Source organism: Muntiacus reevesi, chromosome 7 (assembly GCF_963930625.1).
Source record: "Muntiacus reevesi chromosome 7, mMunRee1.1, whole genome shotgun sequence".
In the NCBI taxonomy this organism is placed as follows: Eukaryota; Metazoa; Chordata; class Mammalia; order Artiodactyla; family Cervidae; genus Muntiacus; species Muntiacus reevesi.
The window spans coordinates 73,308,681-73,335,962 of NC_089255.1; the positions used below are offsets into that span (position 1 = coordinate 73,308,681).

The following is a 27,282-nucleotide window of genomic DNA, read 5'->3' on the forward strand; positions in this document are numbered from 1 at the left end:
ATATTCCATAACTTAATATTGAGAAGAAATGTTCAACCTTGATTGTTAAAGACACATGAGTCAAAACAGCTGTTGTTTTGTTCCTACATTACCTTGAAAAAAATTATATCATCTGGAAAAACTCTGGAGAAATAGATCGACTAATGTCTGCCTGATTGGTTCAGCATTTGGGGAAGTCAGCTGTTAGCAGATAAAATGTCCATCTTCTTTGACCTATTAATCCCATTACTTTAAATTTATCTTCTGAAAGTAACCCTAAAAGGAGAAGAATATTTATGGCTGCGTTGATTACAAAAATGAAGCACCAGAAGCAGTTTAAAAGCTTAACAATAAGGAGATGAAGAGAATCATGGGGTACTAATATGCAGCTATTAAAAAAGATACCATGAAGCATATATATGTAGACACATGAAAATGTACACATAAAAATAGCTAAGTGGACAAAAAGCACAAAATTATAGTACACTTTGTTTTCAGCCACTTTAAAATCTATAAGTACAAGTTGTTTAAGCTTAAAAGAGTCTGTATTCAGAGGATACAAGTAGTTTACTTGGATGAGAAATTATAACTATGTTATTGAAAATTTGTTTTAAGTTTTTCCTTAAGTTTCTCTCAAAGAATTGAACTTGTTCTTAGCCCACACGATTTTAGCACAAGCAGTCGCAGAGTTAGAATGTGTCTGATTCTACATTCTGCTGCTGCTTCACTCGTGTGCCCAGCCAATTGGCATGACTTTTGTGGCTCCATAGCTCAAGGAGAGAGCAAACTTGATCTCTTGAGGAGGAAAACAATGATGATGACTTACTGGGAAACTTACTTCATCCTCCCGATTTATTTTTAGACACGGGTGTAAGTTGACCAGTGGTATCAATGACTAAGTGTTTTAGGTTCCAAGTTATGTCTTCCTGTAATCGTCTTCTGATATTTGGGGAGCTTATTTGGCTTGAGAAAGACAAGAAAAGAGCGAAGGAAGGAATTTTCCAAGGGTTCTGTGGAAGTATTTTTTTTTAATTACTACTCAACACTTGGATTACAACAGAAAAAGTTTAGGAATAAGGTGGGAAGTAATAATAGTAGGCACAGACTACATATCAAGCACTGGCTAAAGTATATGGATTTAACTCTAGCTTCTCAAACTGACCCCGGAGGTAAGTTCCGTTATTATCCCCATTTTACAGATAACTAGAGGTACACCCATGCAACGTAAAGTGCCCAAATTTTCCCAGCTATGAAGTTCTAGTGTCTGTGGTCCTAACCACTATGCTGTCTGGATGTGTTCAGCTCTGTTTTCTAAAGGGAATATAGCATCACCTATTTAAGATTGTGATACAACCAATTTAGTTTATTTATTCACACCCAGTTTGGAGTTGGTTTGGCTCAACCCCTACTGAAAAACATACGAATTATGTGGAAGTTGTTTTTTTTCTCCCCCCGCAAGGTCCCTATCAACCTATGTTTCTGGAACTTCTTATATACACTTAGGTGTAGAGACAGTGAATCTAACTTATTTTGGAGTGTAACGCTTGTTTGAGACCAAAACTATGATTAATGAAATGATTTTCTTCCTAGGCTATGCTAACAGAGATTGAGCACAAGGTGGCCTCTCTGTTAGAGAACTGCAAAGATCAGGGCCTGGGAGACAGTGGAGCCACTCAACAGGAGGCTGAAGCTCTTTCCCTGAAACTGAAAACTGTGAAGTGCAATTTGGAAAAAGTCCAAATGATGCTTCAGGAGAAATACAGTGAGGACCAGGTAAGATATGACTGTGCATAGACATGTATGTAAATACAGGCATATCTATCAGGAAGGAACTCTGGGTGCAGGTAAGGAAACAACTACAGAGGAATTATAGTAAGTGAAAAAGAATTGTGCCTCTTAACACTTTAAGGGATGGGTACCCTAGCTTTTGTCATTGGTTTCATTTTGCTGTGTAGTTTTCCCATCTAGGTTGTTAGTGATCGTGTTGCTTTGATTAGGGTTGGTTTGACTGGGTTGGTTGTTGTTCTTGCTGATAATGAGATCTATGCAACCTTTCATCATAAATTTTAAAGGAGCTTCGTATTTGAAAGGAACTGTGTAATCATGGTTGACTAGAAAAATGAAGCCTTTATAGACATGCTTAAAAATTTAACATCAGAAACACAAAAACCTGTTTCACAGGTATTTTGTTTTCCATTTACAAATATTTATATATACTGATCAAAGCATCATATAGTTAAAGTATTCTTATGACTTTTAAAAGCATTCTGTGTATATAAATGCAAATGTGCATCCTATGAGTAGAATCTTACTATGTAAAATTCACAGCCATTCTTTTTTTTTTTTTTTTTTAATTAGTTGGAGGCTAATTACTTCACAACATTTCAGTGGGTTTTGTCATACATTGACATGAATCAGCCATAGAGTTACACGTATTCCCCATCCCGATCCCCCCTCCCACCTCCCTCTCCACCCGACTCCTCTGGGTCCTCCCAGTGCACCAGGCCCGAGCACTTGTCTCATGCATCCCACCTGGGCTGGTGATCTGTTTCACCCTAGATAATATACATGCTGTTCTTTCAAAACATCCCACCCTCACCTTCTGCCACAGAGCTCAAAAGTCTGTTCTGTACTTCTGTCTCTTTTTCTGTTTTGCATATAGGGTTATCGTTACCATCTTTCTAAATTCCATATATATGTGTTAGTATGCTGTAATGTTCTTTATCTTTCTGGCTTACTTCACTCTGTATAATGGGCTCCAGTTTCCTCCATCTCATTAGAACTGATTCAAATGAATTCTTTTTAACGGCTGAGTAATATTCCATGGTGTATATGTACCACAGCTTCCTTATCCATTCATCTGCTGATGGGCATCTAGGTTGCTTCCATGTCCTGGCTATTATAAACAGTGCTGCGATGAACATTGGGGTGCACGTGTCTCTTTCAGATCTGGTTTCCTCAGTGTGTATGCCCAGAAGTGGTATTGCTGGGTCATATGGCAGTTCTATTTCCAGTTTTTTGAGAAATCTCCACGCAGTTTTCCATAGTGGCTGTACTAGTTTGCATTCCCACCAACAGTGTAAGAGGGTTCCCTTTTCTCCACACCCTCTCCAGCATTTATTGTTTGTAGACTTTTGGATAGCAGCCATCCTGACTGGCGTGTAATGGTACCTCATTGTGGTTTTGATTTGCATTTCTCTGATAATGAGTGGTGTGGAGCATCTTTTCATGTGTTTGTTAGCCATCTGTATGTCTTCTTTGGAGAAATGTCTGTTTAGTTCTTTGGCCCATTTTTTGATTGGGTCATTTATTTTTCTGGAATTGAGCTTCAGGAGTTGCTTGTATATTTTTGAGATTAATCCTTTGTCTGTTGCTTCATTTGCTATTATTTTCTCCCAATCTGAGGGCTGTCTTTTCACCTTACTTATAGTTTCCTTTGTAGTGCAGAAGCTTTTAAGTTTCATTAGGTCCCATTTGTTTAGTTTTGCTTTTATTTCCAATATTCTGGGAGGTGGGTCATAGAGGATCTTGCTGAGATTTATGTCGGAGAGTGTTTTGCCTATGTTCTCTAAGAGTTTTATAGTTTCTGGTCTTACATTTAGATCTTTAATCCATTTTGAGTTTATTTTTGTGTATGGTGTTAGAAAGTGTTCTAGTTTCATTCTTTTACAAGTGGTTGACCAGTTTTCCCAGCACCACTTGTTAAAGAGATTGTCTTTTTTCCATTGTATATCCTTGCCTCCTTTGTCAAAGATGAGGTGTCCATAGGTTCGTGGATTCACCTCTGGGCTTTCTATTCTGTTCCATTGATCTATATTTCTGTCTTTGTGCCAGTACCATACTGTCTTGATGACTGTGGCTTTTTTTTTTTTTTTTTTTAATATTATTTTATTAGTTGGAGGCCAATCACTTCACAACATTTCAGTGGGTTTTGTCATACATTGACATGAATCAGCCATATAGTTACACGTATTCCCCATCCCATTCCCCCCTCCCACCTCCCTCTCCACCCGACTCCTCAGGGTCCTCCCAGTGCACCAGGCCCGAGCACTTGACTCATGCATCCCACCTGGGCTGGTGGTCTGTTTCACCATAGATAATATACATAGTAGAGTCTGAAGTCAGGCAGGTTGATTCCTCCAGTTCCATTCTTCTTTCTTAAGATTACTTTGGCTCTTCGAGGTTTTTTGTATTTCCATACAAATTTTCACAGCCATTCTTCATGAGATGGTGGTTTCTACTTAAAGAACTTCTATTTTCAGAAATAAGATTGCCTGCAGATATATAGGCTATATGGAACCCTTTTTATCCTAATATGTTCTCTCTCTTTTTTTTTTTTTTTTTGTTGTTGTTGTAAGTAGACTAGTATATTCCCATTTGATGGACACTAAAATTTCAGAGACATGTTTCCACAGAAAAAAATTTCTGTTCAACAACACACTTGAAAAAATCACACACTTCAGGTAATACGTCATGAACATCTTTCAAGGGGAAAGTGCCAATTTCTGATAAAACTTTAACAATAATGCATCAATCTCTACTAAATAGAATTGCTAACACCTCTAAAATCCAGAGTAATATAAACTCAGAAAAAAAATATGAAACGCTTCACGAATTTGTGTGTCATCCTTGCGCAGGGGCCATGCTAATCTTCTCTGTATCGTTCCAATTTTTAGTATATGTGCTGCCGAAGCGAGCACTATGTTCTCTCTTTTAAAAAAAATCTACTTATGTTTCAGACATAGGAGAAATTTGAGTTCATAAGCTTAATACTATGTCTGACCTTATCTTTGACAAAGGAGGCAAGGATATACAATGGAAAAAAGACAATCTCTTTAACAAGTGGTGCTGGGAAAACTGGTCAACCACTTGTAAAAGAATGAAACTAGAACACTTTCTAACACCATACACAAAAATAAACTCAAAATGGATTAAAGATCTAAATGTAAGACCAGAAACTATAAAACTCTTAGAGAACATAGGCAAAACACTCTCCGACATAAATCTCAGCAAGATCCTCTATGACCCACCTCCCAGAATATTGGAAATAAAAGCAAAACTAAACAAATGGGACCTAATGAAACTTAAAAGCTTCTGCACTACAAAGGAAACTATAAGTAAGGTGAAAAGACAGCCCTCAGATTGGGAGAAAATAATAGCAAATGAAGTAACAGACAAAGGATTAATCTCAAAAATATACAAGCAACTCCTGAAGCTCAATTCCAGAAAAATAAATGACCCAATCAAAAAATGGGCCAAAGAACTAAACAGACATTTCTCCAAAGAAGACATACAGATGGCTAACAAACACATGAAAAGATGCTCCACATCACTCATTATCAGAGAAATGCAAATCAAAACCACAATGAGGTACCATTACACGCCAGTCAGGATGGCTGCTATCCAAAAGTCTACAAGCAATAAATGCTGGAGAGGGTGTGGAGAAAAGGGAACCCTCTTACACTGTTGGTGGGAATGCAAACTAGTACAGCCACTATGGAAAACAGTGTGGAGATTTCTCAAAAAACTGGAAATAGAACTGCCATATGACCCAGCAATACCACTTCTGGGTATACACACTGAGGAAACCAGATCTGAAAGAGACACGTGCACCCCAATGTTCATCGCAGCACTGTTTATAATAGCCAGGACATGGAAGCAACCTAGATGCCCATCAGCAGATGAATGGATAAGGAAGCTGTGGTACATATACACCATGGAATATTACTCAGCCGTTAAAAAGAATTCATTTGAATCAGTTCTAATGAGATGGATGAAACTGGAGCCCATTATACAGAGTGAAGTAAGCCAGAAAGATAAAGAACATTACAGCATACTAACACATATATATGGAATTTAGAAAGATGGTAACGATAACCCTATATGCAAAACAGAAAAAGAGACAGAAGTACAGAGCAGACTTTTGAACTGTGTGGGAGAAGTTAAGGGTGGGATGTTTCAAAAGAACAGCAGGTATATTATCTATGGTGAAACAGATCACCAGCCCAGGTGGGATGCATGAGACAAGTGCTCGGGCCTGGTGCACTGGGAGGACCCAGAGGAGTCGGGTGGAGAGGGAGGTGGGAGGGGGGATCGGGATGGGGAATACGTGTAACTCTATGGCTGATTCATGTCAATGTATGACAAAACCCACTGAAATGTTGTGAAGTAATTGGCCTCCAACTAATTAAAAAAAAAAAATACTATGTCTGTTCTTTATATTTATTTCACTTTGTTCTCAAGAAAAAAGGGCAATAGATTTTCTGGCTTTTAGTAATTCATTGGATGAATTAAATTGAGGAAATGATAAAATGACCACTTCATTAAATATAGTGGTTTTTGAAGTTGTTATGAAATAAGTACATTAATTTATAGTATATCATTATTATAATTAACAAAATATAGTCATTTGCTTCAAATAAAACTTTTCCATTGTGTTGTCACATTATTAGAATTGAAATGGATCACCATTTTAAATAGTCTGCCATCATAAAATGTTTTGCAGCATTCTACCACACTAAAGAAATCTTCAGAGCATCAGAAAGTTCTCCAACCGGATAACCTTTCTGAATTTGAATCTGTTGTTACCGAAAGGCCACAATTCAGTAGACAAAAGGATTTCCAGCAGCAACAGGTATTTTCAGCCCCCAATAGTTATAAGGACAATAATAAAGTTTTCTATGTGGGATTTCCCACTGAGCTCTAATAAATACTGGAAGGTCACTGGAGTGTTTTCTTACGTGACTGAATAGAAAGTGTGATGTGCAGGTGTTCCTGTGTGTGCAGCAGGTCTGAGTTTTGAGCATTTGCTGCAGTATCTACTTTGCTTTCATCTGCTACCACTGGGGACACTTGAACTTGGCTACTTAACATGCATCTTAAACCAAGCAGGTATATATCTCTGCAACTGCAGCACTTTGTTCCCTATTTCAAAATGTGCTTGTATTTTTGGGGTGATTTTCCTTGTGTGTAGTATTATGTTAAAAAAAATGCTTGGTCATTGTCTAAATATTTTAAATAAGTTTTTGAAAAATAAATGTGAACATGAACAAGAGATAGTAAATAATGATTTAGGAAGTGGTTTCAAATCTGATGATCTCAACAGAAGAAACCCTTGTGTACTAAATGAAAACCTTGATTGATTGGACCATTTGAATCTTATTCAATTATAGGTTTTGGAGTTAAAACCAATGGAACAAAAAGATTTAATCAAATTCATAGAATTTAATGCCAACAAAACATGGCCCCAGTATTGCGAGCATGATAAAGATACAACTCAGACATCATCTGCGAGGTAAAATATTTTTAAAGAATCGGACATTCAGTAGTTTTGTAGTTGGGAGAATTAAGAGTGTTTCTTTTAATATCACTTATAAACACTGTCTGGATGTAATATAATTTTTGTACATTGATTATTCTTTTTACCTTTTGTTTTCCTTAAAAGCAGTAAGACATCTAGCCCCAAAAATGATGCTCCAGACTTGATCTTGTCAAGCCAGGGCCAAAGTGGAGATAAGTGGCAATATTTACACCATGAACTCTCATCAAAAATACGGCTCCCTCCCTCTCAGCTTGTACAACCCCAGGTCAGTGTATGTACATACAGTGTAAATAAATGTGAAAAGCCAACAAGCATTCATTAAACACTCATGTGTGTTCTGCATTATTTCCAGAAAGCAATTTATTTATCTTTAGAAAGCAAAAATGCCAGATGGATTTTCATACACTTCATCTTCCTGGAAATCTGCACTTCCCTTTTTGCTTCTGTAGCACCGTGGACTTCCCCGCTCATACCTCTTACTAAACTATACACCCGCTTATTTGTCTGTATTCCCCATTAGACAGCATGAGAAGAAAGATCGTGTCTGCCTGGTTCACATTTGAGTGCCTGGGGCAGAAACTGGAACATCATAAAATCTTGGTTACTATATGTTGAATGAATAAGGGAATGAATCATATATGTTTTAAAGAAAACACTTTAAAATGATTTAGTGCTATATGAGTGTCATTCATTCATAAAAAGATTATTTGAAATCTGCCATGTGCTGATCCCTATGCTGATGGTACCCGTCTATAGGTATTCTCATCAACACACCTTATCATACCTGATCTTTGCCAATATGATCTTTGTCATACTGTGCCAGCTACTGATGGGTGTCTCTCTAACAGGGCGCCCATGAGCAGAATGGCACCGCTGCTCCCAGCAGTCAAGCTTGTGTCTTCAGTTTTGCACTCAGACTACCCGGGCAATGGTTACCAGTGGTCTCCCAGTTCCCCAGTCTGGTGGGAGCTTTTTCAATTCTCTTCTCTTCTGTGAAGAACCTTATTTGACCAATTAAAGTTGAATTGAATTCATTGGGAGGACTTTAGTCGTGGTTTCTCCTTGTCGTACACGCTATAACGTGTATGTTGTTCTTTTACCAGGAATAGAGTACCATGCCTCTTTCTCTACCCTCCCACCCCAGCAGAGTCCATCTACCACCCCCTCCTGTTTCTTTATATGTTAGTTTTCCAATTTGGCAAAGAAATTAACTCTGAGTCATTCCCCCTTCTGAAATCACAGCTCATTTTCAGTACTAATTTGGCTTCTCAATAACAAATCAAGACGCAGATCTGCCCCCGGAGGTTACTGTATACTATTTAAGAGTTGGCTGTGTGCCAGGAGTATGCCAGTAAACAGGGAAAGAAAGAGCTAACCATGGAAGTCCAGTAGCATGGCTCCAGATGGAAAGATTAGTGGTTTTACTCTATTTTTCAATTATAGTTTCTTTTTTCCCTTGTTTTTTATTTTTTTAATCTAAATGGACCCTCAAGTGTCTAGTAAAGCCTGTCATGACTTTTCAAAGCTGTCTAAAATATTTAAATTTTAATTAAATCATTTTTTTCTTTTAAATGACAAGATAGAAAAAAATGCTTACCAAGAAGATAAACTCAGAAGATAGCATGTTAAGGCATTTTTGATGTTTTACATTAACAGGATCTCTAACTCTTCATAATAGTATTTCCCTTTTTCAAATATAGGTTACCACAAATATGAGTGTCCTACCCAGTGTGAGCATGTATAACTTTAGATACCCAGCAACCGAAGAACTGAAAACTTACACCACCCAGCTTGAAGACCTGCGTCAAGAAGCAAATAATCTTCAGGCACAGGTAGCAGCTGCCTATTATATATTTTCCTCATTGCAATAACAAAAATGAAGGGAAATGTGATATTGTAAATTAGTCATAATTTTCTTTGGTGGATTCTTCAACTTACCCTCAGAGCCAGCTTACCCTTACACCTCCAGGGAGTGTGCATAGTCACTAGATTGTGTCTAACTCTTTTGCAACCTCATGGACTGTAGCCCATCAGGCTCCCCTGTTCATGGGATTTCTCACACAAGAATACTGGAGTGGGCTGCCATTTCCTCTTCCAGGGAATCTTCCCAACCTAGAGATCGAACCTGCATCTCCAGCATTGGCGGGCAAATTCTTTACCACTGAGTCAGCTGGGAAGCCCATAATTTTCCTTACTGAACAAATAATAGGATGTACAATTGAAGGAGTCCTAGAATTGCAAATAGAATTTATCTCTGTTACTGACTCTGGTAAATTTGGTAGTGGCTACATAGAATACACAGGCTTCCAAACCTGAGTCTGGGATTGGCAGGAACAAGGATCATAATCTATTAATACTGTCTGCAGTGGGGCTCTGGGATTGCAAGGCTGAGAAGAGATGGAGGGAGGGAGTAGCAGCAGGCTTTCCAACCTTAAGTTGGCTTAACACTGAGGTGGTGTGCTGGATAGCTTAGGTATCCAGCAAAGAAGACAGTAGGAAACAGTCCTCATTGGGTGATTAATAGGTTTGGCAGGCTCCTAATTTAATTATAATCACCATGCTGTACTATCCCTATCTTTAAGATACTGTTCCTCTTTCTAATGAACCCTTCAAGTTTCTTGACTTCCTTCTTCAGGCCATCCTTGGTGTCATTAACCCACTTTCTCCTACATTAAAATATGGGAGACAGAACAGTGGGAAGAGGGTAGGTGGCTCTGACAGTGAAGAATCTGCCTGCAATGCAGGAGACCCTGGTTCGATTCCTGGGTCAGGAAGATCCCCTGGAGAAGGAAATGGCAACCCACTCCAGTGTTCTTGCCTGGAGAATTCCATGAACAGAGGAGCCTGGTGGGCTACAGTCCATGGATCACAAAGAGTTGGACACGACTGAGTGACTAACACTTTCACTTTCACACTTCCAGCTGGACGGCCCCACTAAAGAAGTCCATCTTTTGATTTACCTTTTAATTTTATTCAGTAGTCAACTCAATACCTAATACTGAGTTTCTTAAACTTGTTTCTGTCAGAGTTAATGTCTTAATTTTATTTATTTATTCTGCTACCTAGTTCACAAAGTATTTGAAATGACTAATTATTAGGAAAAAAAAAAAACATGAATGGCAAACTATAATGGAAACCAGGGAAAATATAGGCTTAGGAAGGTAAGGAATCTTAGTGATTTCTGTGTTTCCTTTTCTTCTCTTGATTCAGGAAAACGTGTCAGAAGAAACGTACACGAATCTGGATAAGAAATTATTTGAACTGTTTCAGACCCTCATTCAATGCCTGGGCAGCGTGGAGGAGATGCTGCAGACACCTGGACTCTTCAGAGGGGATGTTGCTACCCAGCAGGTGCACTACGAGGTAAGGAGCATCCGTCGAGCACGTGTGTTGGCTGTTCCTACAGGCGCTGGTTAGCCAGAACTGAAACCTCTCTTAAGGTCAGAACTTGTTCACGGTGTCTTTCTTCCTCTCCACTTTGCAGACACTGGCTCTTGAGTTGAAAAAACTTTACTTAGCTATGAGTGACAAGAAGAATGATCTTTCAAAAGCCATGACTTGGCCTGGCAAGAACGCCATCCAGTTCCTTGACTGTTTTGAGAACCTCCAAGTCTACCTGGAGCACACCCAGGCTACAGCTGCCTCTAGAAGCAAGGCTCTGAAAGCTGGCCTTGACTATACCCGCAGTTATCAGGTACAATTCTGGGCACCGGGCTGCTTTGGCACAGTGTTAGGTGATAGCACAGACCTCTGATCTTCGTTCGTTCCTCTACCCAGAGGCATTCACGAGTGGGGATTGCTAAGGAAAGCAGTGAGGCTCTTTCTATGAAGGTCTTTCAGTTAGTTCAGCTGCTCATGGCTGGAGACCATTTGAAAGCGAGGTCCTTTCCAAAATCTCAGGTATGAATTTGTTAGGTCGTGCTAAAGTAATGCTTCTTTCCTGTATGACATTCAACCACTAAAAGTGTCACCTGGGAGGATTCCTAGGTAAGGAGGAGCTATTAAAGTTTTCGAACAAAGGTTTTGCAGTTTGTGTACGTATCTGGTAGATCCAGCTGGCAGTTGTCTAATGAGAACTGGAGCAGAGACTTGAGGCAGGTGGACTAGTTAGGAAGCTGCTAGAAATTGTCTAATGAGAAGGAAATGAAACACACCACCACTTAGGAAGAGGTCTTCCCTGTAAAATCAAACCTGAATTTGATCAAGTCTCTAGAATCCAAGTCATCTAGACACAAGGGAAGAAAATGGTAAGTGGTGCTAAGGGAGTGCGGTCAGCTGTATACAGACAGTGGCAAGCTGTACAGAATAGGTAGCCCTTTTTTTCCTACTACTGCCTCCCTTCCTCCCCACCCCCATACAAAAAAATCCCGGAAACAAAAAAAGAGAGATGGGCAAGGAGCCAGCAGATTATGAGGGATTTAAGACACATGAACCCACTGCACCTATTGGCCTTCATTTAGATCCCAATTCAAGCAAACCAAAAGGAGAAAATATAGGCAATTAGGGAAATGTGAACCTTGCCTGGGTAGTTAATAATGCTAAGGAATTATTATTGATTTGTGATATTTTTAAAGGGAGGAATCTTTGTCATTTAGAGATACATGCTGAAATATATACTAATAAAATAATATGATATCTTGAACTTGCTTCAAAATAATCTGAGGGAAGGGAAGTCAGGTGCAGCCAAGAAAACTCGGGGGAGGGAGCAGAAGAGAGACGACCAGCCACAGTCATCAGTAATTGTTAAGGCTGATGGATGATGGTAACGCAGGGGTTCCCCTATTTTGACATATGTTTGAAATTTCTGATAGCTCAGAAATTAAAGGACAGCTAAATTTTTTTAAAGGTTCCAAAGCTCTAAATGAGATTCTCATTGTTTCCAACATTTATCTTTTTATACAGAATGAAATAAAGCGATTATATGATCAACTTGTTAAGAATAAGACATCTCTACAACAGTCTTTGAATGAAATTAGTGGCCAGACTATTGATGAACAGCTTCAGGTAATCAAGTGAAAATAATTCAAACTGACTTAACCTTGACCCAGAGAGTCTCCTGCATAAAAGACTCCATAAGTCTGCACAAGCACCATAAGACTCCTGTGCTTGTGAATCCCTCCCTAAAATACAAGTCTGTGCAGTGTTGGGAAGGTTGTTGAGAAATGAGACTCTCACCCTCTTGGGTGGGGGTGCTGACTGCTCCAGCATCTAGAGACCATTTGGCTGCATATCAAAATTGTAAATCTAAATGCTCTTCATCCAGCAGCTCCATTCCCTTATACAGCAAGTGTCAATTGACCTAGTGTGTTCAGGCTGCGGCTCTACATTCTGGGTTTGTACTTATCCTAAAGAAATAAGACAAGAGCATAAAGATAAATATGTGTATGAATATTGAAGGAGGGACCTGGCAGCACTGCTTGAACTAAAAGGCTCTAAATAGCCTGAAAGTCCATTTAGAACCGACCGTTGCTAAAGCAGTGAGCAGCCTTACTGTGTCTGCTTAAAAGGCTCTAGATTAGTTTGTACTGTGACTAGGTGCTGAGGAGCTGATAAGGAAGGCATGCAAACTGTAGAATCCAACGACATGTGCAGTCCTGTGCATTTCAGGATATGCGTGTATACCTCTTCTCAGTACGTGCTTTGAGTACATTAGAAATAGACCGTCAGCTGTGGATCTTTGGGGAGAACTGGAGAGGATGGAGGAGAAGTTGCACTTTCGTTTTTCCCTTAGTTCTTTTCTATATTGTTTAGTTCTTTTTCAGTGACGATGTGTACTCCTGACTTATTAAAGGGTTTTATTTTCTCGTGTTGTCTCTCTCTTTAGAAAGTGGATGTATACACAGTGGAGCTGCAGAACTCTGAGAGCCGAGTGGCAAAACTAAGAGATGAAGGAGAGAGGCTTCATTTACCTTATGTTCTACTCCAGGAGGTCTACAAATTAGAGGTGTGTCTGGGCAGAAAATATTCAATCCATAAATCACTGTGATTGTAAAGAGTTAGGCATTTTTCTTCTACCAAGTAAATTTGTGCACTGTGTGCTCATTCAGTCTTGTCCAACTCCTTGTGCCCCCACTGACTGTGGCCCGCCAGTCTCCTCTGTCCAAGGGATTTCCCAGGCAAGAATGTGAGTGGGTTGCCATTCCCTTCTCCAGGGGATCTTCCTGACACAGGGCCCACATCTCCTGCATCTCCAGCATTGGCAAGTGGATTCTTTACCACTGAGCCACCTGGGAAGCTCTCCATGGAAATTTAGATATATATGCTTTACTTGGGTTATTTTCATGGTTGGGTGGAAATGTTTGTGCACACCTGTTCTTTTCAGGATGTCCTTGACAGTACGTGGGGAATCCTGAGAGCCAGGTACACCGAACTCAGCAGCCCTTTCATCACTGAGAGCCAGCAAGATGCTTTGTTGCAAGGCATGGTGGAACTGGTGAATATCGGAAAGGAAAAGCTTGCTCATGACCATTTACAACAAACCAAAAGTAAAGTTGCCCTACAGGCTCAAATACAAAATCACAAGGTAAGACACATGGGTCAGATCACCTTTTCATAGACTGTAAGTTATTCTGAGTGTGAACAGAGAGCATACATGTCCTTCCTTGGTGAAATATACATCATTCCTTCATTCTTTAAACAAACATCTATTACACCATGTACCAGGAACTCTGCTAAACTCTAAGAATATAATTGTGAGTGAAAATAGACAATTCCTAACATTTATGGAGCTTTTAGTTGATTGAGAAGACATTTTTTGTCAAGGAGAGATTCAAACAAATTTAAATTTGAAATTGGGTTAACTACTTTAAGAGCATTTAATAGAGGGAGTTGAATTCAGGAGGTTAGGAAAGGCCTTACTGAGAACTGAAATCAAAAGAAATAAATAAATTACAAATGTATATGTAGTATAATGCTACAGCAAATCCTTTTGCTTTCCATTCATTTCATTAAACAAAACCTCATGATAACCAACAAGAGATATGTAGTAATTCAAGTGCTGATAATAAAGGTGTAAGATACAGTTCCTGCTTTCAACAAGCTGAAGTCCAGGTTTTTGATAAGGAGACTTTAGGAAAAATTCAAAGGTAAATATTGTATAAGGAATGGAGGGGAAGAGGAGAAAATATATGAGCTGATATATGCAATGTCTCAAACCTTATGGTAGACCCTTTTATGTATCCCTTTCAGGGAATAAGAAAAGGGATTCACCTAATAAGAGGCCCCCAAAATAACTAGAGGGGGCAGCTGACTATAAATAGTGAACCAGGTGAAGGAAAGCCTTTCTCTTTAAAGGTTTTAAAGTGCTATTCTAGGAGCTTTGACCAACCAGAATCCCAATAGACCCCCATCAAGAAATTTCCTTTATTTAACCATTGTATTGAGTAGAAGTTAGAACCAAAGTTTAGAAACCCCTGGCTATTGAATATGTGATGTGAATTTCTTGGGCTCACACGTCTATCCATCCAATTTATTGTCTTGAAACCAATCAACCAAATCAACATCTACTTTTTGGTAAAAAATTAAAAAAAAAAAAAGTTTCTTAAAACTTGGAATTTCTGATATAGGAAAATCTCACTGGAAATTTTAGTTGCCTAATTAATAATATTTGCCCTTTAATATTGATAGTTTTGGGGGAAATATTATCAAGAATAATTTTTCATTGTGATTTGTTAAAATTCCATTAGTATTTGATGACCGTGGATACATAGGCAATTTTTGGTTTGTTTTCTCATGAATTGACTCTACATGGCTGTCCTGGAATTTTGGATTAGAAAATAAATATGACAGTATAACATGTTGAAAAAACTTGAATTTTAAGGCTTTTCACAGTGTAAAAATAAATAAATGTCAACATCTCATTTCACAGCTTTTTTTCCAGAAGCTTGTTGCTGACATGCTCTTGATCCAAACATATTCCAACAAAATGCTTCCTTCTTTAATGCAAAAGAAAGAAACATTTGGGGCAGAACTTGTTAAAGAAGTTAAATTGCTAGAAGAAAAGTCACACCAATATGGAATAAAGCTACAGAGTTTACTACAGGTATGTGGCTTTCATAAATTTTGCACTTAAGCCAGAAATTCTGGATTTTCAACCACCACCTCTAGGTTCGAAAACAAGTATCTGGTTATTATTAAGCAGTAGTTAAGTGAGAACCAGCAATGAGGAATGTGGAATCCTGTTCCAGTGCCTACTGCTGCTCCCCCAGTGAAATATTAGCTGAGATTTCCTATACATCAGTTAGGGATTGCACAGCATCTTTCTGCCTTCAAGGACTGTACAAATAAACAAAATGGGAAGCACTTTGAGGTCTTGAATGAGATCATTTCATGAAACATCAGTGGTTCTGAAACTGTGCATCCCAAAGAGGACAAGCCCAGATGTTCTGCTGCTGAAGTATAGATCTATGCCAGTCCTGTCCTGATTCAAAGAAAAAAGTTCAGCTTACATAAAGCTCTTTCTCAGTTTTAAGAAATAGAAATAGTTTTAAGAAATAGTTTTCAGAAAGCTCTTTCTCAGTTTTTTTAAGAAATTTTCACTTCTTAAACATGGTGGATATTAGTACATAAAATAAAGAAATACTCAACTTTTTAATGTGATAATAAGATATGGTATTATTTTATGCTAATAAAATTAATTTTCTAATAGTATGTCAAGTTGGTACTTATAGTAATAGTTCATGGTGTTTAAAAAAAGAAAGACTCCATGAGTGACTTGCCTCGTGATCCAGTGGTTAAGACTCTGGGCTTCCAAGGTAGGGGGTACAGGCTTGATCCTTAGTCAGGAAACTAAGATCCTACATGCCATGCAGCACAGCCAAATAAATTATAAGTTAAGTTTAAAGAAAAGAAAAAAGACTCCATGAGTCCAGTGAGTATCCCTGACTTTCAGGTGACCCACTGTTTCACTTGGTATAAGAATTAATGAGGTGGTTCGTTTTCCAGCAGGTAGTATTTTGTGTCCATAAATCAGCTCTGTTGAGGGTTAAGGCCCCAGAGGTGGGCTTCTCTGGAAACAGAGTGCTAGGACCAGGCAGACTCTGGCGAAGGCAGTAGTACTCCCCTGCTGAAGTGTGAGCTCACAGCCTCTCAAATCACTCCTTTGAGCGGCATGCGAGGGTAATGGGTTGGGTCATGTTCAGTGGGCTGGGAGTTGGAGCAGGGAGTGCTGGGAACAGCCTAACATGAGCTTCTGTTGAAAAACTTTAAAAGTTAGCACTTAATAAAAGTGCTTAATGAAAGGACTTAATAAAAGTCCTCTGAGATCTCCACAGAGGCGTATGTTGAGAGTATCATTTTAACTTAATCCTATTATTCCCTACTCAATTTGATGAGATGCACATAAAGCCCTAGTACCACCTGGATTTTTTAAAACCTTTTCCACACAGCAGTGAACGTGGAATTGGTTTCCACCAGACGCTGAGCTCTTATTCAGTTCAGTTCAGTCGCTCAGTCGCCCCATGAATCGCAGCACGCCAGGCCTCCCTGTCCATCACAAACTCCCGGAGTTTACTCAAACCCATGTCCATAGAGTCGGTGATGCCATCCAGCCATCTCATCCTCTGTCATCCCCTTCTCCTCCTGCCCCCAATCCATCCCAGCATCAGGGTCTTTTCCAATAAGTCAACTCTTCACATGAGGTAGCCAAAGTACTGGAGTTTCAGCTTCAGCATCAGTCCTTCCAATGAGCTCTTATTAGGGTGGGTTATATCTCTGAAACCCCTGGAATCTGTGCTTTAATTGTGTATGGTCTCAGAGTTCATTTTTGTTTGGGAGATTAATTTCATCCCTTTCTGGAACTAAGCCCCCTGGTGATCATGTGTTTTTGATTCTCTAGAAATGGGAAGAATTTGATGAAAACTATGCATCTCTTGAAAAGGACCTGGAAATTCTTATGTCTACATTGCCCTCTGTGAGTTTGGTAGAAGAGACGGAGGAAAGATTAGTGGAAAGGATTTCATATTACCAGGTATTTTGCTTCCACTTAAACCATCAAAGTCATGATCTGAAGCACTTTGTGTTTTTATTGTGTTTTGACTAAAGTACTTGATTTTGAAGATGAATGATTTGGATTGAAATGAAATGTTGCTCAAACAACTCACAGTGAGACGTCTTTGGGAGAACTGCAGATTTGCTTGTGGGCTTCTCTGTGTAACCATGTGCCTGACGTGGGGTCGGGACCTTGGTTTGAGTCCTGACTGTCATGGAGCACTCTGTCAGCTTTCTGTCCCTAAGGTTCAGTGTCTTTGTCTATAGAATGGAGGTAATCAAGCTTGTTCTACCTGTCTCTGGAGGTGGATGTCAGCAGGTGTGGACATGAGCTAAAGTATGAGAAGAACTTTGCCAACTATGCGCCTCTGAACATATTTTTAGTCTTATGACAAGTGAAGCCCTGATTGGACAGGGCCTATGAGGAAAACAACAATCTGTTACCTGCCCCCAGCATTATAAAGAGACTTCAGACTTGTGTCTTTCAGACACAATTTTTTCTTGTGTAACGTTTGGTATTGTTATGATCGAAGTCTCTGTGTCTCAGATTTCAATGCCATAGAAAAGATACAACCTTAGCATGATTTTCGAGTGCCATTGAGAATGTGACCTACAAGGTAAGAACAGGTTCTAAATATTTTAGACAGAAACTTGAAATGCTTAGTTTTTACTTTAGAATGTATGTGGTCAGAATCTGGTTGTGTGATTAGTTGTGTGTGTGTGTGCTATCAATTATCCACTTTAAAACTTCACAAGCAGGTTTGTTGCCTGACCAGACTGGATGAAAAATGAAAACGTGAATTACTTGGCAGTGTGCCAGCATTCCTTGGAGGCACTTAAGCTCCTACAAGGAGCATTTTCCAGAGGCTGGAATGCTGTAGTTATGCTCTCTAGGTGTCTTGAAAGTTTCAATTGATCTCTTCACCATCTTCACATATTGAGCCAAACTCCAACATAAATCTGAGTCTTCTGGGATAAGAAGCTGCTCTTTAATTCTTTGTTAGCCTAGGGGTGCAGAAGGTACCATCTGAACAGCTGAGAGAATGCAGTGGAAAATAAAGCTCTTAAACCTCGTGGGATTAAGAAACAGTTCACATTAGCCAACCTGATAGAAGCCTGATTATTTCTCCAAGAGTAGCTGTATACCTTAAACCAGTGGTCCCCACCATTTTTGGCACCAGAGACCAGTTTCATGGGTGAGGAGATGGTTTCAAGATGATTCAAGCGCATTATATTTACTGTGCACTTTATTTCTATTATTATTACATCAGCTCCACCTCAGATCCTCAGCCTTTACAACCAGGAGGTTAGGGACCCTTGCCTTAAACTATAACCTGTGTTTCTGTTAAGCTTGAAATCTTTTTAAAAATGATAGAATTGTTCTAAGACTTTTAAATACATCTGCCAGACTAAAAGAAGACAGAATATCTAGTGAAGCCCATCTTGCTGACAGCAGTCCTAAGGTTGTTATCCGTCTCCTGTGTCATGGGGAAGTTTGTATATATCTTGTCTGGGGGACATCTGTGGGCTGGGAATATAGGCTCAGTCAGTTGTGTGACCTCTGGAGTTGAACAGACCGTGTTCAATGCTGGCTGTCACCTCATGGGCCAAGTGACTAGTGCAGCCTGACTCTCGGGGACAAAATGAGGAAATTAAAACTTCTCAGAGCTACTCTAAAGATGAAGTGTCTTGCACTAAAGGCTTAGAAAATTAGAACCATTTATTTTTTTAAACTAACATTGAACAGTTTATTCTAGCCTGCAGACTCTAGCAGGAAGAGGGATTTGCAACTAGAGTGTTAGAAAGGGATTGGAGGTAGAATTTTTAATAATTTTTTAAAGGCGTAAGTTAGTTGGAAAATAGCAAATGTTCTGTTTGGCCATAATTTAGTTTTTAGGATTAAATTTAAGTAACTGTCAGGATATGTCATTAAGCTGAACCCAACTGCAGGAGATAATTGCTTTTAAAGAGTTCTCCTCAGGGGATCATTGTATTTGCAGTTTTGAAGAATTTTATTTTTCTTTTCATGGAATTGAATTAGCAGTGTACTGTTTTAATTTATTCTTCTGAAGTCCTCTTTTTTCTCCCTCCTGAGTCCTTATATTCAGAAGAATCTCCAAGTGAACTTTTCCCCCTACTATTTGGGTCTAAAGAATAACCCCTACCTACCTGGCTAGGTAAAATGCTTCCAGGGACCCAGACAAGAGAACAGAAACAAGGGCAGCTGAGTGGATGAATATTTGAGGGCTGGTGGGGACAGCAGTGGAGGAGAACCCAGGAGAACAGCCTCTTCTAAAGGAGCTTGCTATAATAGATCTTCCTGTTTTCCCAGAGTCACAGGAAATCCTGATTTCTATGTAAAATTTCTTGATTTACAGAGTAATCCTTAGGTCACACAAACACTATGTGCAAGTTCACTGTGCCCTGAAGACTGTCACCGTTTTAGTTTCTAGGTGAAAGAATTAAATGATCAGTTCTAAATCTGTGAATTTTCATTTTCTATTGTATGTTTAAGTCTATGCAGGAGAAATGCACTAGATAGTCTCATCATGAAAGATAATAATCCGTTAATTATGCTCAGACAGACTGCAAGAGGCTTGAGGATTAGGAAAGTATTATTGTTTCTTTTTTTTAATTGAAGTATAGTTGATTTACAATGTTGTGCCAATCTCTGCTGTATAGCAAAGTGTTACATACATATATACATTCTTTTTTAATATATATATTTTTTCCATTATGGTGTATCACAGGATATTGAATATAGTTCCCTGTGCTATACATTAGGACCTTGTCTATCCATTCTAAATATGATAGTTTGCATCCGCCAGTCCCAAACTCCCAATCCATGTTTCTCTTTCCACCCTGTCCCCCTTGTCAACCACAGGTCTATTCTCTATGTCTGTGAGTCTGTTTCTGTTTTGTATATGGGTTCGTTTGTGCTATAGTTTAGATTCCGCATATAAGTGATACATGGTACTTGTCTTTCTCTTTCTTACTTCACTTAGTATGATATCTCTAGTTGCAGCTGTGTTGCTGCAGTTGGCATTATTTCATTCTTTTTCATGGCTGAGTAATATCCCATTGTATATATGCACCACATCTTCTTTATCCTTTTGTCTGTCGATGGACATTTAGGGTGTTTCCATGTTTTGGCTGTTGTGAACAATGCTACTATGAACATGAGAGAAACATATCTTCCCCCCATTATTGTTCTGTCCAGGGATATGCCCAGAAGTATAGTTTTGTCCAGGGATTTGCCCAGAAGTATAATTTTGTCCAGGGATGATATGCTCAGGAGTGGAATTGCTGGATCATTCTATCTTGAGTTTTCTGAGGAACCTCCAAACTGTTTTCCATATTGACTGTGTGTTATTATTTCTTCAGTAGCCTCAACTGTAGGTTTTTCATGAGATATTTGAGTTGACTGGCTGATTTAATTTTAAGTAATTCAATCTATGACTTTATTTTTATTAGCAAATAAAAAGGAACATGGATGAGAAGCATGCCCGGCTTTACCAGACTCTGAATGAAGGTAAACAGCTGGTTGCATCTGTGAACTGTCCTGAACTAGAGGGCCAGATTGCAAAACTGGAAGAGCAGTGGTTGTCCCTAAACAAAAAAATTGATCATGAGCTACACAGACTACAAACGCTTCTCAAGCATCTGCTTAGGTATGTTTTCTTAAGGATTGATTAGTGTCAGGTTTTGCTGTGGAATAAGACCTCAGAAGGGTTCTGCAGTCAGCCACATTTCACATGTCATCCCCCTGTGGTACAATTTTTGATCATCTAAAGCAGTTGGGTCCCTCTTCCAGGCTAAATGGGATCTAGAGTCTCTGATGTTGGTTCATAGGACTCAGGATAATGTGTAATCAGTTTTCTATGAAAACTAGGAGTTATGTTATAAAATTATATACATGTTACCTTTGTGTCATAATGTTGCTCTTTCCTACATTCTTCCAAAATTTTTTTAGATCTTAAAAATAATTTTAGCTAATGGAATAGTTTGGAAAAAGTCTTTGGAGTTCTTCAAAGAATTTTTTTTTTTTTTGCTTTAACAGCTCAAACCTTTTATAAAATTTTTTTTTATGAAGTATACTTGATTTACAATGTTGTCTTAATTTATGGTGTATAGCAAAGTGATTCAGTAATATATGTATGTGTTCTTTTTCATATTCTTTTCCATTATGGTTTACTATAGAATAATGAATATAGTTTCCTGTCCTATACAGTAGGATCTTATTGTTTATTTATTTTATATATATTAATAGTCCTGTGTTTATGTTGATCTCAAACTCCTAATTTATTCTTTCCCCTTTGGTAATCACAAGTTGTTTCCTCTGTCTCTGAGTCTGTTTCTATTTTGTGAATAAGTTCATTTTTATCGTATTTTAGAATCTTCATGTAAATGATTATCATGTGCTCTTTGGCTTTCTCTGACTTATTTCACTCTTGAACCCCTTGAGGAAGGTAGAAAACACAGAATGTTTAACCTGATTCTCTTCCCTGCCTCTTAGGGGGCTGTCTTAACCTAAAGAAGTTTAGAAGTTTACCAGAAGGAAAGCATTTTGCTTGGATATTTTCATTCTATCAGATATATTGGCATCCAGTGAACAGCAATTTGCTGTTATATAGCTTATAATAAATAATAACAGCTTATAGTAATACAGCTTATAATAAATAAATGTTGGTTATATTTTTATTGTACACAAATCTATAGAGAACATTTGATGAATAAAAATAATCTCTTTCCTTACCTGTGGGTTTATTTTGGTATAGCTATCAAAAGTTTTTTAAAGAATATTTTAGACTTTAAAATGCCTCTTTGTTCTTGATTAGTCATTATGGAATCATAGAAAATGATAGAAGCATCAGATTTGGGGTCTGGAATGAAACAGGGTATATAATCCTTAAAAAAAAATCATAATTCTTTTCTGAATACCAGGGTTGGTCAACACAAGAAATCATACAGTGAAACAGAAGAAAATATGCGGCTGTTGCATATTGTTTCTTATTTCCTTTCTCTCTCGCTTTGCTCCTGTTAGTTATAACAGAGATTCAGATCAGTTAACAAAGTGGTTGGAATCTTCTCAGCAAACTCTGAACTATTGGAAAGAGCAGTCCCTCAATGTGTCTCAGGACCTGGACACAATCAGAAGCAACATAAACAATTTTTTTGTAAGTTGTAATAGAATATGCTTGAATAATTATTGGTTGGCTGTAAATAGCAGGGGAAAATTATGAGAGTTGATGTGTTTCGTCTCCATAAGCTTTATGTGTGGATAAGGAGTAAGACTTGGGCTAATAGCAGCTGTATCCTTCAGACTTAGAACTATTTGTTTATATTATTGATTTTACATTTATAATACTGATAAGGTATTTTTTATTGGCCCTATAAAATATATATAAATTTAAAACTTACTCTGACATGGAACATGTTTCATAAGTGCAGAAAATATCTTTCCCACCAGTTCCGCCCCAAAACCTCACAAGATAATCAATTCATACATGCTAGTTAATAAATACATGGTTTTAAATTGTTCTTACAGAATTGATATTTCCACTTAAATGTTATTGTTCTGTTGTTTTAAGGTCTTCTTTTTTTTAAAGAAAGAGTAGTAACTTTTGTAATATAAATTATACTTCCGAGACCTGTTTGTCTTTTCTCTTAGTCTTTTCTCCACTTTTCATATTTTGTAGCCACACTCATTTTGATGTTAAAGTGAAAAGATTTCTTAAATATACTTGGAAAAAGCTTATAAGTACACAGGAATATTTTCAAATATTTTAGAAAATTGGTTGCATTTAATTCACTTAGTATGAACTTTGTGCTGTGTTCCATAGTTTGTTTTTAAAGTTGAAGTGATTTGGCTATTTTTAAAAACAATAATCCATTAGATTACAAGCCCCTCAAGGGGTAGGAATTTCATTTCATCTCTTTTGTTCCCCACCATATATCTAATGCCTGGAACAGTGCCTGACATTTAGGAAAAATGTGTGTGTGCATATATACATACACGCATATACATATAAATATTTACTATTTGAATTCAGTTATTTAGCTTTGAACTCTAATCAGCTATTCTGATTCTTAATTACTCCCTGCCATATTTATATATTAAAAGTTTCTCTTTTTTATTATTTTCATTTAATTTTGGCCGTGCTGGGTCTTCGTCACTGCACGTGGGCTTTCTCTAGTGTGGCAAGCAGGGTGTACTCTCTAGTTGTGGTGTGCGGGCTTCCCACTATGGTGGCGTCTCTTGTTGCAGAGCTTAAGCTCTAGGGTGCATGCGCTCAGTACTTGCAGCATGTGCAATCGTTCCAGACCAGGGATCAAACCCATGTCCCCTGCACTGGCAGGCAGATTCTGGACCATCAGGGAAGTCCTTAAATGTTTCTAAATTTTAAAACTGTTTGCTTTTAGGAGTTTTCAAAGGAAGTTGATGAAAAGTCCTCCTTGAAGACTGCAGTTCTAAGTACTGGGAACCAACTCCTTCACCTGAAGGAAGCTGATACGGCAACACTGAGAGCTTCTTTGGCACAATTTGAACAAAAATGGACAGTGCTCATAACTCAGCTTCCAGACATCCAAGAAAAACTTCACCAGGTAAGTATTCAAAGACCCAGCATTTGAATTAGCATCCATTTGTTAAGGCACAACTCTTTTAAAATCATTTCTCTGACTCAATAATTTTCATTGACACCACCTTTTTTTTCTCTGGCACCACTGAATATAGGTCTTAATTACTGGACTCTCCTCCAGTGGGATCTTTCTTAAGAGAGAAATCAGGCTTAATTACTTTATTTCCCAGTTTATCTGCACCACTGTGTTAGTTTATGTGAAGGTCATTGTCATTGTTTTGGGGTCACTTATTCTGAGCTTGAATGCTGGGTTTGTTTTCGTGAGTAACCTGCATAATTATGTGGTGTGACCTTTTATCAAACTAGATATCATCGTCAGTGACGCCCTGATTCATTTTGTTAACTGCAGGTAATTAAATGGAAATCATTTTGTTTTTGCAGCTTCAGATGGAGAAATTGCCGTCTCGTAAAGCAATCATGGAAATGATTGACTGTATGAACAATGTGGAACATCAAACTGAAGATGAAGACTCCGAGCATTCACTGAGTTCTGCATCTCAAGTTAAAAATCTTCTTCAGAAGTACAAGGTAATTATCCAAAAAAAGCCAGAAGCCATTTCATGAAATAAAGAAGGCAAGTCTGTCAGAAAAGAAATACTGAACAAAGAGACATGTAGAATATAATTTAGAAAAGCTGATTCTATTGGTGGGGAATGTGATGGTGGATGATTCTAAAGAGAGAAGTTAGTATACTTGCTCTTATCCTGCCCCAATTCTTTTGGTAGCTCCCATCACCACAGTACCGAATCCGAGATTTCAACTGGCTCTGGCCTCTCTTTTCCTCTCCAGCCTCATCTCTTCATTTTTCCATGTAAACCCTGAACTCCGCCTGAACCAAGTCCTTTGTGGTCCCTCCACTGCTCCTGGGGCTCTCCCACTCATGTTTTTGTATGTGCTGTACCTTTGGCCTAGGAATTCTGGTGTCCCACTTTTAGCCGTAGGAATCTTCTTAGTCATCCTTCCAGAGTCAGTTCAAGTGTCTCCTCATTTGGAAATCTGACTCTCCCCTGCCAGATCAGTTTACTTTCCAGGATTAGGTGTCTGCATGGTGCTATCAATAGTTACTATCACCCAGTATTATAATTATTGAGTTGGCCAAAAAGTTTGTTCCAGTTTTTCTATCACATCTTATGGAAAAACTGGGATGAACTTTTTGGCCAACCCAATGTTTCCTTACTTGCCCATCTCCTCACCTTGACTTCACTTCTTGAGAGCAGGGGCTTCTCCTTTACTTCCCCAAAACAGCACACCTAGCACAATACCTGGCATTCAATAGGTATTAAGTAAATGTTCCTTGGATAAGAAAATGCGTAAGGAAAACTTGATATCCTTCTACAAATAGATAGGAATGTGGACTTCTCCATGATATGCAATTTCGAGTAGATTTAACTAACATTTAACAAGCCACATGCAAATACTTATTGTGTGCCAGCAAGGTGTTTGCCACTAGGAACACAGAGATGAATGAAGGCTCTGGTCATTGCTTTCCAAGACCTCATAGGCTAATAGATCTAGCCTCTGGTCTGGTAAAGAACCTGCCTGCCAATGCAGGAGATATAGGAGATGTGGGTTAAATCCCTGGGTCAGGAAGATCCCCTGGAGGAGGAAATAGCAACCCACTCCATGTTCTTGCCTGAAGAATCTCAATGACAGAGGAACCTGGCAGGCTACAGTCCAAAGGGTTTTAAAGAGTCAGACACAACTGAAATGATTTAGGACAGGCAGAAAATGAATGGCTTAGCCACAAACCAAGATATTAGTAAGGATTTTCTTTTTACTTCTTATCCCATCCTAACTTCAGTGAGTAGTAGAATCTGTAGAGGGACTATGTGTATTTTTCTCACAGGCCCTAGCAACCTAGCACATAACTTGGTTTTCCCCCTAGATGTCTCCAAAGGAAGTACTCAAATTTGCCAGGATAAACCCAACAAATATTAGACTTGAAAGAAACAGGCTTGGCCCTAGGAGGGTTTAGGATTGATCTAGAACTTAAAGTCATCCAAACTCAGAGGCTCCCTAGACAGTCCCCAGGGGAACAGAGAAGCTGCCTAAACTGGCAGAGTTCCTTAAAGGTGTCCTGGGTTTTCTGAGAGTTTTAACTTCAGACTTCTCATCTGGTCATTTCCATGAGCCCACAGAATGACTCTGAATTCCAGTGTGGCTCTCAGGAAGCCTCTTATAGGAACCCCTTGTCAGATCTTGGGTCTTGATTTTGATTCCTATGATTCTACTACCATCCATGGTGCCATCTTTGATTTTTCCGCCTGTTTGAAAGCCATGAGTCTCTCTGTTCCAGAAATGTGTAATTCTCAATAAGACTCTCCACTCAAAGCAGACACCTGATGGGGTTGGGGAGGGGTAGACAGGTGCCCCTTGATGAGCCAGTGGCAGCCTGGGGCCTCCTGCAGCACAACAAAGGGGAGGTCCAGTTCCTCTAACCCACTTCAGTTCAGGCGTTGGTGGTTTAATTTTGCTTTCTTTGGTTTAGGAGTTTAGAATGGAAATGGACTATAAACAATGGATAGTTGACTTTGTAAACCAGTCATTACTGCAGTTAAGCACCTGTGACGTAGAGAGTAAGCGCTATGAGAGAACGGAGTTTGCAGAGCACCTGGGAGAGATGAATCGCCAGTGGCAACGGGTGCACGGAGCCCTGAATAGCAAGGTGAGCTCATGGTCACAGTTTGATATATGATTTGGCCTTCGCAAAATTCCACCTTCTGAAAAATTTAAAAAGACATTTTGAGTCTTCCCTAGTGGTCTGGATGGTTACGAGTCTCCTTCCACTGCAAGGAGTGCAGATCCAATCCCTTGTCAGGGAATTAAAATCTTGTGTGCTGCACAGAGTGGCCAAAAATAAATAAACTAAAAATAAATAAATAAATGGGCATTTGTGTGGTTAACTTACAGTCAAACCTAATAATCATCTAAATTCTAGCCCCTTTTAAATCCAGAGCTCCAGCATTCTCCATTGGTGCATTTAAGAGTGGGAAATAGTTTTTAATATTTCTTTGTGATATCTTGGTGGGAAATTGAATTAGGCAAGTAAAGAAGAGACATGTTATTTAAGAAGATGTCAAGTATTGCATGAGGCTACTAAATGGTCAGAGGTTTTGACATTTTCTTTGAAAGTAGATGTTCAAAAGCAGCAAAGCTATTTCAGCTTTAGAAGGACTATAAAAAGAAAGAAAAATGTATATGACTTCTTGTTAGATTTTTATTCCGTGACTGAAAAGACTAAGGAAACCTACTGTTAGGAAAATATTTAATATTCATATATAACAGTGAAATTGGTTGATTTCTATGTTGTGTACAAAATGCATACAAATAGATTTATATAATTAAGTACATGAA

At 38.6% G+C, this 27,282-nt stretch overlaps 1 protein-coding gene and 1 non-coding gene across 8 annotated transcripts in view; one reads left to right on the forward strand and one right to left on the reverse strand.

Annotated features, from left to right (window-relative positions):
• SYNE2 (spectrin repeat containing nuclear envelope protein 2) overlaps positions 1 to 27,282 on the forward strand; it is a 317,663-nt gene that overhangs the window by 222,963 nt on the left and 67,418 nt on the right. For 6 of the 7 annotated variants that reach the window (XM_065941349.1, XM_065941346.1, XM_065941351.1 and 3 more), the window contains exons 67-83: positions 1,570 to 1,752; positions 6,485 to 6,613; positions 7,152 to 7,273; positions 7,424 to 7,565; positions 9,001 to 9,132; positions 10,511 to 10,663; positions 10,785 to 10,994; positions 12,203 to 12,304; positions 13,125 to 13,244; positions 13,623 to 13,823; positions 15,168 to 15,341; positions 17,136 to 17,267; positions 20,762 to 20,958; positions 22,332 to 22,464; positions 23,711 to 23,893; positions 24,310 to 24,456; positions 26,417 to 26,593. In XM_065941349.1, coding sequence (XP_065797421.1) covers positions 1,570 to 1,752; positions 6,485 to 6,613; positions 7,152 to 7,273; positions 7,424 to 7,565; positions 9,001 to 9,132; positions 10,511 to 10,663; positions 10,785 to 10,994; positions 12,203 to 12,304; positions 13,125 to 13,244; positions 13,623 to 13,823; positions 15,168 to 15,341; positions 17,136 to 17,267; positions 20,762 to 20,958; positions 22,332 to 22,464; positions 23,711 to 23,893; positions 24,310 to 24,456; positions 26,417 to 26,593 — 2,637 coding nt within the window. The remainder of the gene's footprint in view (positions 1 to 1,569; positions 1,753 to 6,484; positions 6,614 to 7,151; positions 7,274 to 7,423; positions 7,566 to 9,000; positions 9,133 to 10,510; positions 10,664 to 10,784; positions 10,995 to 12,202; positions 12,305 to 13,124; positions 13,245 to 13,622; positions 13,824 to 15,167; positions 15,342 to 17,135; positions 17,268 to 20,761; positions 20,959 to 22,331; positions 22,465 to 23,710; positions 23,894 to 24,309; positions 24,457 to 26,416; positions 26,594 to 27,282) is intronic. The other variant, XM_065941348.1, reaches the window with a different exon arrangement.
• LOC136172698 (U6 spliceosomal RNA) lies at positions 4,572 to 4,679 on the reverse strand. Its single transcript, XR_010664052.1, has one exon. It is a non-coding gene; the product is annotated as a U6 spliceosomal RNA (small nuclear RNA).